Source organism: Haliotis cracherodii, unplaced genomic scaffold, assembly GCF_022045235.1.
Source record: "Haliotis cracherodii isolate W230 unplaced genomic scaffold, xgHalCrac1.p SCAF_10, whole genome shotgun sequence".
Taxonomy (NCBI): Eukaryota; Metazoa; Mollusca; class Gastropoda; order Lepetellida; family Haliotidae; genus Haliotis; species Haliotis cracherodii.
In genome coordinates, this window is record NW_027266265.1 from 5429810 (window position 1) to 5442875 (window position 13066).

Sequence of the window (13066 nt, forward strand, 5' to 3'; positions counted from 1 at the left end):
GAATCCGAATAAATAACTACATGTTGCTTCATATTCTATATACTTCCACCATCCAGTTGCGGCTCAATGGTAAAGTTTTGGAACATTAACAACGTTTTCAACATTGAGCCGCCGTAACGTTACGTTAACACGTGATCCACGTCATTTGACGTTCTCGCCCTCACCGATGTTGACTTATAAAGTTGCTAATTTGCATTTGTTAAAAGTTGATGAATTAAACGCAACCACACGTATCTTACTATTTGCATGTTGTAAAAGGAAAAGTAATACAGATATACTAAATTTTAATGGAAATTTTACGCGGTCCGATGTGTCATTTTTACTGTTGCGAAGGGATACATTTCTTTGGGTTACAGCCGTAAGAAATTTCGATGCTGGCTAGGGATCAGATCTAGCAGTAATCTTTGCAGTAAACCCCCGACCTTTCGCTCTCCCGGCGGACATTCTGCCACTAGACCACGGAGGCGGTCGTATACGTCTGAGGCCTGTTTTTCTTCCATGTTTAACTGACACGCCGTGATCTCACTCACTCACTCACTCACTCACTCAACCACCAACCCACCCACCCACTCACTCACTCACTCACTCAAACACCCACCCGCCCACTCACTCACTCACTCACTCACTCATGGGGAATCCCCGAGTTGAACATTTCTTTGCTGTCCCCCCTGCTTACAACAATATAGGACAATAAATAACATTAAAATTTTCTTTTTCCACACAAGGTTTCATTCAAACACTTATTTACATACTTGTAATCACATTCACCCCCCCCCCCCCCCCCCCCGGACGTCACACGGACATGGATCTATATACGTGGCCCCGTTCAATCCTCACTTCCAAGTCGAATAAAAATGCAACATACCTGTGGGATCTATCGCGCACTCAAACACACTTAATTCTGTTCGATTCTGTGGAAATTCCCTGTTTTGTGATATCCACTGTCATTTTAAGCAAAACAAATTTACTGAAAACGGCCTCTGACAATTAGGAACATCGTAAGTCTCGCTATGTTTGACACATTACTTTACCATTTACAGCGTTATTGAGCGCATGTTTTCTAATCCAAATATCGGAGAATTGATTTTCAAAAATAGCATATTAGTGTTCACGGGTATCTACTCAATTCACCAATGATCATTCTGAAATGGCGCCGATAAACCTAAAATCATTTAGAATGTTTGGGAAAATACATAAACACAAACGCCAAAGTGTACTTTCCGCCATAGTGGACAACGTTTACAAAATCACGTTTCACGTATATCTATGCCGGATATGAGACCACTATTAGATCAAATATTTTTTTAAACTCAGCTGCGATACATGCATCCTGTACTCCTCATACATTTTAGAATCAAATGATGCCACCTATACAAACTGTCTAGGTGAACTCAAGCGAAATATATCAGGTGTGAAAACGAACGCTGTGCTCGGAAAACAGTACTTGTTCGAAATGTAAACAAAGGAAAATTCAGATTTTACACTGCGTAGCATTTTCTCCAGTTTTGAGATTAACATTCATCTATTTGTTGCATATTATGGCTAAATATTTTTAGAAGATGCATGGGAAGAGAACTGTAGCTAGAATTAGAAAATTAGATATAGACACATTACAATAATTTGGTAAATTCAACAGAAATCGTCAAAGTTTCCGTCCTGCGTGACGCCATGACTGACGCAATAACACCAAAGCGACAACGGTATTTATCGTCATTTCTGACTCTTTCTCTTGGTTACACTGAAAAACATATACAATACAAATTAATAAATACAATGAAAAACAATACAACGATTTCAGAATGTTTCTGATTACTTACATGGCTCATTTATGTTTGTACGAACCGTGAATCTCCTCGTAAAATCCCGAATACGGATGTCAGTAGACGCGCCATTTTGTAAAAGTCGATCACTGTCAACGTCAACATCTAACGTCAACATATGTTTACATATTTGGCGATTTCTTTAAGGTGAATGTCGGTGAAAAAAGAAAGTATTTTATGTAAAATTAATAAATGTTTGTTATTGATGGAATTGGAACTACTTTGTCTTGGGTAAGTGTGAAGATTATTCTCGCAAATGGGTCACTGCAATCAATGTAACCGGTAATATGCGTAAAATGTGCGTCACAGTAAAATTGCCAAAATACTTCTTAATACGTATTTATCAAAAATGAATTTCACATTGTGTTGGTTTATTGGAGTATGAACGCTTGGAACTGTGCAAGTTATAATTAATAAATATATAGTTATATAATATAATAATTGTGTGTGAACGCCGGAGCGTGCACGGTTCAAAGCGTTCATACTACATTACACCACCGCAGTATGAAATACATTTCTGAAATAAACTCCAGCTACAAAGTACGTGTGACTGCAATCCTGCTAAACAACCCAACTTCATGTCGGCGGTCTTTCGGAACAACAGTTCAATTCAAGAGTTCAAGAAATACGTCAGTCAGTAGTTGTATTCAGCAGCAAATGAGTCGTCTCATACGATATGACCTTTCCTTTCGGATACTTCTTGGTGAGATTTACAGCAATAGTTGTTCAAGTTAGTACGTTGTGACTAAGCGCAGCTGTTCGACTGTTTGAGCTCACCATATGTATACAGAATTCAATGATGATTCATAGAACCCTGTAAGAAGAACAGAAATAAATGTATGCAGGCCTCAGGCTGACGAACACGCTGTATGCAACCTACGCTATACACTAACGCAGGCAATGGTATTGAAACGAAATAAGGTTTCTCTTATATGGTGGAATACTATAGGCTTCGTCACTTGAAATAGAATCACGAAATATCGCGATGAACAATTAACGAAGCGTATGAATTTCTTTCTTTCAGTTCGTACTTGTAACATACGTACGTTGAATAAGCGTATAAACCACTAAAATTTAGTGCAACGTTTAGATGTTTAAAATGATCAATCCGTTGTAAATCATTTCCATCGGAATGGTGAAACTTATACTGCTAAATGTGTTATTAATATTGTGGTAACGTATGTTGTCAAGAATGTTGTGAGATACACTATCATAATGCATTTGTCTATAGTTAGGCTACTCACCATGGATAAAGGTAATAAACCCTCATGAGAACACATGGGAGGCAAATCAATAATTGTCTGTAAGCATAAAATGAAACATGAATAAAACATAAATCTGTATTTCGGTACAATGGCTACAATGTCATCTAAAACACGTTATCAAATCTGTTGTCATGGTATTTCTTCTTTCTGGACTTGGTCATGCCTGTTTCTTGGAGTTGAAAAATCATACTTTCAGCGTAGACTTGCTCATGCTTCAATATACTCAGGAACTTGTAGAGATTCGGGTGGGGGTAACCTATGTGGGTATTCCGCGGGTGGTACCATCTTTCCACATGGTGGGTCGTTCTTGGTCCGGTGGTGTTGAAATGGTAGAAGCATGCCCTGGGGGAAAGGACCGTCCACCCACTGCTCAGGGGAAGATGGGAGTGGTGGCAGAGCCTGGGCTCTCTCCTTGTAGAGAGCTGACTTGGCAGAATGGAACCGGCGGATTGTACTTGCGTGTTGCCGCTGTCCATACTTGGTTCCGCAAATGTGCCTAATAATGTAACCTAGTGGCAAAACACATTAGATGTTCATAAATTTACTATTCTTTTATTTTAGTACAGCTTTATTGCCAATAATAATTAAACATAAATAAACGTATAGTGATTAAGGTGGTGTCGCCATATTCGAAAAAACACACAGTTTCATAATTTTTAATAAAACATCATCCTTACCAGAAACCTCTTCCTGATATTCTTGCAACTGGAATCAGTTCTCTAGCACGCTTCCTCAAGTTGTAAAAGAAGACCCTAATGTCTACTTTTGACTGGTCTGCTTGGTGGTTGTGGAGTTTCTTAAACTTAACTGGAGTGTCATTCTTCGTGGGCAGAGTAGCTGGACACCCAGTGGTATGATGTGGACATTTCCAGTATGTCGCGTCCTTGAGGCTGTTGCATACTGATAGTCAGTATGAACCAATGTTCTATCACACTCAGTGTGAGGACAAAAGTACACATGAACTCGAGCGTTTGCCTTAATGGTTATGACCTACACATGGTTACTTGATCTTAATATACCTAGCTATGATTCTTTGCTCACTTCAACAGATACAGTTGTTTAACGAAATATGCACTAGCGAGTGAGTGAGTGAGTGAGTATGGTTTTACGCCGCTTTTAGCAATATTCCAGCAATATCACGGCGGGGGACACTAGAAACGGGTTCACACATTGTACCCATAACGGGAATCGAACCCGAGTCTTCGGCGTGACGAGCGAACACTTTAACCACTAGGCTACCCGACCGCCCCGAAATATGCACTAACTACACAACTTGTTTGGTAATCCAATCTCTTCTAGGTGGTAGGTGTTCGCTCAACATCCAACTGTCATATGCTAACTTCAGCTTCAAAGCTCTTGAGCTAACTAGCATTCACCTGTCAGGAACCGACTATAATCCCCAGCCCTAATCCCCTTAAACCTCCCGAATTTCTTTGAGCCAACAGGGAAAACCCCGCTGGAGGGTGTACGCGCAGGAAGTCAAAATCTGTTGCTTAGTGCGTGCGAATCAAGGGCAGATAAGTTTGTAGCCGCTCGTAGTCACCTGACTGCCGATCCTTGTTACCACGTGATCAAAACTCGATGCTTTTTATCGCTGGTAAAATGGATATTTCTTGAAAAGCGCGCTTTGCAATGTTTGTCATAACTATAAATAGTTTTCCTTATCACCTGATTGGCTTATTTGGCTTCGTATAGCCACACCTCCAGCTGTCGACATTAATTATTCACGGCGATATTTCGTATTCTGTTATAGTGCTATATGTAGTGCGCTATAGTGCGAATATATAGACGATTCAAAACCATCAACCATTTCAGTTACATACGATCACATCATGAATATTCACGCCTCGTTTAATAGCAACATGTCACCGAGTCAATAGCGATATAAATAGGCAGTTTATATTGCGCATATTTCCACATCACTCAGGGGCATGCTAAAATCGCTATTATTACCCTGGTCACTGGATCAGTGTACTCTCAAAAATCATTCTGAACTCCTTGGGGAGCATACAACCCAAACTACCTGTTAGGCGCTAGAGGGTTAACCACGGGCACCCATTAAGAGTTGGGTGAACAGAGGCACATTTTGAACAAACACCAACAATGACAATACACTTATACAAATGTGAGGTATTCAGCCTGGGTGTGCGACGAGACTGACAACCACCATGACCACTACATATAATAGGGCTTTACACATAACCAACGTGCGAAGTCGAACGGTCTCACGTACGAAGCTTTAACAACTAAGCTTCCCCACCGGCCCAAATATGGTATGAGCAGTGAATGAAAATAGTTTCCATACCCATGAGTGAATTACACTGTACACCACTGCTCTGTGTATTGCAGACTTTCGAGGGTCGGGTTAGTGAGTGAAATGTGTTTTAGGCCGCGTTAAACTGTATTTCCGAATCATGTGACAGCTTAGTGAGTGAGTGAGTTGGGTTTATCGCCGCCTTTAACAGTATTCTAGTTATATCACGGCGTGTCAGCTTAATGTGGGAGGAAAGCCCGAATTGATGCAGGTCTCAGACGTTTACCGCTTTGGTGAAACCCACAAGCACGGTATGGTGCTGACAAACCAAGAAACATAATTGGGGCGAACAGGGATTCGAACCCACAATCAAATGTCTCTGGCGTGCCCAAGGGACGCAACTCTTCACAGCGAATCGCGGCGCCTTAGACGACTGGGCCACCCGTGCCCCCTGTGACAGCTTTATGTTGGTTGAAGCCTGAACTGAACGCTTCACTGAACCAAATCATGAGTAGAGTGTGTTTTGGAATTTGCTGGTGTTGACTGTCTTTATAGCATCAGTCACATCTGTATCAGCACCAGTACATACATATATTCACAAACACAGGTGTGACTAAAATAAATAATTACTTCTTAACTCAATTTGCATTTATTTATAACCAGGCTCATTTACAGTTGCTGTAGTCAACGATGAAGGTGACAGTTGTAGGGGCTGGCGTTGTTGGCCTCTCCACCGCCATCAACATACTGGAGACTGTCCCTGCCGTTGACCTCACCGTCATCGCCGAAAAGTTTGACGACGATACCACCAGCAGTGGGGCTGGAGGTCACTTCCGACCAAACATCAACCACATCGATGGCGTACCAAAGGCTAAACTCAAGTACGTGTTGGCTGATGAGAATACTGATATTAATTACAATCGATATTTATCATTTAGCATCTCATACATTAAAGCAATGGTGATTAATTATAGTATTCACATAAGATTATAATGTACATATTTGGTGAGAGTGATGATGATAATAAATAGGAATATTAAACATATTTGACAAAATGAAATAACAGTCCATATTCAACACAAATGTACAGGAATTAAACATGTGTCAGCCATCGCTTTATCAGTCTGGCCATGTTGGTAGTACTCAAGTGTGTTGTGGGTGTAGCAATACAGGTCACCTCCGAGCTGTGTGCTGGGTGTACATGTATAGGTCACCTCCGAGCTGTGTGTTGTGTGTACATGTATAGGTCACCTCCGAGCTGTGTGTTGTGTGTGTACATGTATAGGTCACCTCCGAGCTGTGTGTTGTGTGCGTACTTGTATAGGTCACCTCCGAGCTATGTGTTGTGTGTGTACTTGTATAGGTCACCTCCGAGCTGTGTGTTGTGTGTGTCCATGTATAGGTCACCTCCGAGCTGTGTGCTAGGTGTACATGTATAGGTCACCTCCGAGCTGTGTGTTGTGTGTGTACTTGTATAGGTCACCTCCGAGCTGTGTGTTGTGTGTGTACATGTATAGGTCACCTCCGAGCTATGTGTTGTGTGTGTACTTGTATAGGTCACCTCCGAGCTATGTGTTGTGTGTGTACATGTATAGGTCACCTCCGAGCTATGTGTTGTGTGTGTACTTGTATAGGTCACCTCCGAGCTGTGTGTTGTGGATGTACATGTATAGGTCACCTCCCAGCTGTGTGCTGGGTGTACTTGTATAGGTCACCTCCGAGCTGTGTGCTGGGTGTACTTGTATAGGTCACCTCCGAGCTATGTGCTGGGTGTACATGTATAGGTCACCTCCGAGCTATGTGTTGTGTGTGTACATATAGGTCACCTCCGAGCTGTGTGTTGTGTGCGTACTTGTATAGGTCACCTCCGAGCTGTGTGTTGTGTGTGTACATATAGGTCACCTCCGAGCTGTGTGTTGTGTGCGTACTTGTATAGGTCACCTCCGAGCTGTGTGTTGTGTGTGTACTTGTATAGGTCACCTCCGAGCTGTGTGTTGTGTGTGTACATGTATAGGTCACCTCCCAGCTGTGTGTTGGGTGTGTACTTGTATAGGTCACCTCCGAGCTGTGTGTTGTGTGTGTACATGTATAGGTCACCTCCGAGCTGTGTGTTGTGTGTGTACATGTATAGGTCACCTCCCAGCTGTGTGTTGGGTGTGTACTTGTATAGGTCACCTCCGAGCTATGTGTTGTGTGTGTACTTGTATAGGTCACCTCCGAGCTGTGTGTTGTGTGTGTACATGTATAGATCACCTCCGAGCTATGTGTTGTGTGTGTACATGTATAGGTCACCTCCGAGCTGTGTGTTGTGGATGTACATGTATAGATCACCTCCGAGCTGTGTGCTGGGTGTGTACATGTATAGGTCACCTCCGAGCTATGTGTTGTGTGTGTCCATGTATAGGTCACCTGCGAGCTGTGTGTTGTGGATGTACATGTATAGGTCACCTCCGAGCTGTGTGCTGGGTGTGTACATGTATAGGTCACCTCCGAGCTGTGTGTTGTGTGTGTACATGTATAGGTCACCTCCGAGCTGTGTGTTGTGTGTGTACTTGTATAGGTCACCTCCGAGCTATGTGTTGTGTGTGTACACGTATAGGTCACCTCCGAGCTATGTGTTGTGTGCGTACTTGTATAGGTCACCTCCGAGCTGTGTGTTGTGTGTGTACATGTATAGGTCACCTCCGAGCTGTGTGTTGGGTGTGTACTTGTATAGGTCACCTCCGAGCTGTGTGTTGGGTGTGTACTTGTATAGGTCACCTCCGAGCTGAGTGTTGTGGGTGTACTTGTATAGGTCACCTCCTAGCTGAGTGTTGTGGGTGTACTTGTATAGGTCACCTCCGAGCTGTGTGTTGTGTGCGTACTTGTATAGGTCACCTCCGAGCTGTGTGTTGTGTGCGTACTTGTATAGGTCACCTCCGAGCTGTGTGCTGGGTGTACTTGTATAGGTCACCTCCGAGCTGTGTGTTGTGTGCGTACTTGTATAGGTCACCTCCGAGCTGTGTGTTGTGTGTGTACATGTATAGGTCACCTCCGAGCTGTGTGTTGGGTGTGTACTTGTATAGGTCACCTCCGAGCTGTGTGTTGGGTGTGTACTTGTATAGGTCACCTCCGAGCTGAGTGTTGTGGGTGTACTTGTATAGGTCACCTCCTAGCTGAGTGTTGTGGGTGTACTTGTATAGGTCACCTCCGAGCTGTGTGTTGTGTGCGTACTTGTATAGGTCACCTCCGAGCTGTGTGTTGTGTGCGTACTTGTATAGGTCACCTCCGAGCTGTGTGCTGGGTGTACTTGTATAGGTCACCTCCGAGTTGTGTGTTGTGGGTGTACACGTAGAGATCACCTCCGAGCTGTGTGTTGTGTGCGTACTTGTATAGGTCACCTCCGAGCTATGTGTTGTGGGTGTACATGTATAGGTCACCTCCGAGCTGTGTGTTGTGTGTGTACTTGTATAGGTCACCTCCGAGTTGTGTGTTGTGGGTGTACACGTAGAGATCACCTCCGAGCTGTGTGTTGTGTGTGTACACGTAGAGATCACCTCCGAGTTGTGTGTTGTGTGTGCACACGTAGAGATCAACTCCGAGTTGTGTGTTGTGTGTGTACACGTTGAGATCACCTCCGAGCTGTGTGTTGTGTGTGCACACGTAGAGATCAACTCCGAGTTGTGTGTTGTGTGTGTACATGTAGAGATCACCTCCGAGTTGTGTGTTGTGTGTGCACACGTAGAGATCAACTCTGAGTTGTGTGTTGTGGGTGTACACGTAGAGATCACCTCCGAGTTGTGTGTTGTGTGTGTACACGTAGAGATCAACTCCGAGTTGTGTGTTGTGTGTGTACATGTAGAGATCACCTCCGAGCTGTGTGTTGTGTGTGTACACGTAGAGATCACCTTCGGTCTGGTGTATTGTGTTTGTTGACATGGTTTGGTGTATTGTGTGTTTGTTGTTATGGTCTTGTGTATTGTGCATGTTTGTAGACATGGTCTGGTGTATTGTCGTTTGTTGACATGGCCTGGTGTATTGTGTGTTTGTTGACATGGTCTGGTGTATTGTTTGTAGACATGGTCTGATGTATTGTGTGGTTTTGACACGGTCTGATGTATTGTGTGTTTGTTGACATGGTCTGGTGTAGTGTGTTTGTAGTCATTGTCTAGTGTATTGTGTGTTTCTTGACATTGTCTGTTGTATTGTTTGTAGACGCTGGGCAATGGACTCCAGAGACCATTTCTTCTCACTGGCTGCGTCAGGGGCGTCAGGGGAGTCCGGTACCCGCTTCGTCTCCGGCTACCTTCTTCTGGACACACCCGAAGTGCGACTTTGAGATCAGAATGTAGCAAAAGTGTAACAAAAGTGACGGGCAATAGAAAGTATACACCCATGTTTGTAGGTGGCTAAATCATGAGACAAACAAGACATAGTTATTCGATGGCGATGCATCGATACGGGTATCACATTTGTGATTTGGACCTAACGGTGTAGTGGTTCGGCGACTGTTTTCAGCCAAGTAACGTTTTGATAACCTTTGTAGGTTTCATGTGAATCCAATTTTCAAGAGGGTTTCTTTCTTTTTCCCAGCAGGTTAAGTATACGTAATTTACAGGCGTGATCACGTTTGTGATTTCTGAAGTTTTAATTCCTTGTAACCGGGGTCCTTTTTCTTGGTCTTCGCAATCAGGAGACACCACAGCAGGAATACTACAACTTGGTTCAAAGTTGAGATGAGTTGTATTCAAACGGTTTTAATATAGTAAAACAGATACCACACAAACGTGCTGGCAGCAATCTGAGTTACCTAGGAGCGCAAGTGTCCCCGCATGACGATTTTCCACCTCGTTTTATCCTTCAAACTTTTCTGCGTCATTCTAATGATAAATTAATATGATGTCACGAGGTTGACCAGCACGTGAGTCCGTTCTGGTTCTCATGCTTTAAAACTATTTATCATTATGTAGTTAAACAGCTTCTTAGTGACTTATCCGAGGTTTTGACCTCGTACTCTAAGGTTAATCCCATCTATTAAGTCCTTGATATATTTTCTAACTTACAACTACGGGGGTCGGACTGGTTCCCTCCTTGTACATTTCGTTAATCGTTAATCTTATCTAATATATTCTCTTAAATCACCTTGGCTGTTTCGTGACAACCCTAGCTCTCTACTTGACTCCGAGATTTCATATTCCTCCCCGTACCATTCACGACCATGTTTACATTCACGACCTTGTTTACATTCACGACCATGTTTACATTCACGACCATTTTTACATTCACGACCATGTTTAAATTCACGACCATGTTTACATTAACGTCCATGTTTACATTCACGACCATGTTTACATTCACGACCATGTTTTCATTCACGACCATGTTTACATTCACGACCATGTTTACATTCACGACCATGTTTACATTCACATCCATGTTTACATTCACGACCCTGTTTACATTAACAACCATGTTTACATTCACGACCTTGTTTACATTCACGACCATGTTTACATTCACGACCATGTTTACATTCACATACATGTTTACATTCACGACCCTGTTAACATCATTCACATCCATGTTTACATTCACGACCATGTTAACATCATTCACGACCATGTTTACATTCGCGACCATGTTTTCATTAACGAACATGTTTACATTCACGACCTTGTTTACATTCACGACCATGTTTACATTCACGACCATGTTTACATTCACGACCATGTTTACATTCACGACCATGTTTAAATTCACGACCATGTTTACATTCACGACCATGTTAACATTCACGACCTTGTTTACATTCACGACCATGTTTACATTCACGACCATGTTTACATTAACGACCATGTTTACATTCACGACCATGTTTACATTCACGACCTTGTTTACATTCACGACCATGTTTACATTCACGACCATGTTTACATTCACGACCTTTTTTACATTCACGACCTTGTTTAAATTCACGACCATGTTTACATTAACGTCCATGTTTACATTCACGACCATGTTTACATTAACGACCATGTTTACATTCACGACCATGTTTACATTCACGACCATGTTTACATTCACGACCATGTTTACATTCACATCCATGTTTACATTCACGACCATGTTTACATTCACGACCATGTTTACATTCACATCCATGTTTACATTCACGACCATGTTTTCATTCACGACCATGTTTACATTCACGACCATGTTTACATTCACGACCATGTTTACATTCACATCCATGTTTACATTCACGACCATGTTAACATCATTCACATCCATGTTTACAATCACGACCATGTTAACATCATTCACGACCATGTTTACATTCACGACCATGTTTACATTAACGAACATGTTTACATTCACGACCATGTTTACATTCACGATGCATATGTCCAGTTCCCCGTTGTCACACTCCAGTACCTGTTGCGTGTTTCAGGAGGGGGTTCTGGAGGATATAGTGCTGCACTTTCGACGACTCTCCCAGCAGGAAATGTCTAGCTTAAAGTTCAATCAACGGTAATATAGATTGATTGCATGTGCAGGTACAAAAACCCGTGTTTTAATACAAGAGCTTATCAACATGTCCATCTGTTGAAACTTTTGGCATTCACTCAGACAATTGTGCATGTATCTGTATTAAAATTGAAACGCGACCCTGTGGAATGTGGAATAAGATATCATATTGTTTTCCGCTTAGAATGATTAAAGCTATAGTGTCTCATGTTCACTGAAATCCAATCCAATTTTAAACATGTCCATGGCGGCCATATTGAAAATATATTTTTAGTTCTTTAAGCAGCCATTTCTACATGTATCATTATACAATTTGATATACAACAAGTGTGTACAATGCGGAATAACATACAACACGTTTGTAGTATAAACTGTCGGGCAAAAGAAAGTATACACTCGTAAATTTGATTTTATCCTAAAAATTATAAACGTTATCCAAACGTTAGTAGGCTGAAAAAGTCGCCGGAACACGGCAAACTTCAGCTTCAAAACACAAGTATGATACGAGTATCAAATACATCATCGAATGACAGGTTCCTGTGTGTATACTTTCTTTTGACCGGCAGTTTATTTTAATTTCTAAACGACCTGTGACCTTCACCAATCCATTTTAATGTTAATGCATTGTCTACATCTTCTTTGAAACTACAAGGCTTGTGGAGCTGAACCTTGTTTTAATTGAAATATTGAACTATGGTGTTTCTAAGATGTGTTCACAGGATTCCAATCTGATTTAATAAATGGCCCGACGGCCGCCATGTTGAAATTGTAATCTCTGCCCATTACTCATTCATTCATTCATTTATCATTTTTAAATTGAATTTACATTGAAATTGATATTGCGATACAGCAAGTACGTGGTATGCAGAAAAACATTTAATGTTTGTGTTGGCATATTTAGATTTAGTTCAGTCTTTCATGATTAACACTCACTCAGGCCCATTTTTCTAGGGTTTGTCGCATTTTTAATTTAACATCCCCCTGCAACTACAAGGAACTATGGTGTCCAGGGAATTATGTACCTATTTTTAGCATGTCCACCATTATGTCTTCATAATTCAAGCGATTTTCAGATATTTGTGGATAACATTTTAGATGATTTAACACGAGGAGTTGTAGTTTCACCTGGTTGACGTACGAGTACATCACAGTCGCGGTTGACCCAGTCGTTTCAGGAACCACGATGAGTTAGGCGTTCTAGGATGCCATAGTCCTGGGTT

At 42.0% G+C, this 13066-nt stretch overlaps 1 protein-coding gene across 2 annotated transcripts in view; it reads left to right on the forward strand.

Moving 5' to 3' along the window:
• LOC139445635 (D-aspartate oxidase-like) overlaps positions 1-13066 on the forward strand; it is a 33679-nt gene that overhangs the window by 6308 nt on the left and 14305 nt on the right. Inside the window, exons 2-4 of one of the 2 annotated variants that reach the window (XM_071226817.1) lie at positions 6015-6220; positions 9534-9645; positions 11770-11849. In XM_071226817.1, coding sequence (XP_071082918.1) covers positions 6030-6220; positions 9534-9645; positions 11770-11849 — 383 coding nt within the window. In that variant the 5' untranslated portion in view covers positions 6015-6029. Of the gene's footprint in view, positions 1-6002; positions 6221-9533; positions 9646-11769; positions 11850-13066 lie in introns of both variants that reach the window. The other variant, XM_071226826.1, reaches the window with a different exon arrangement.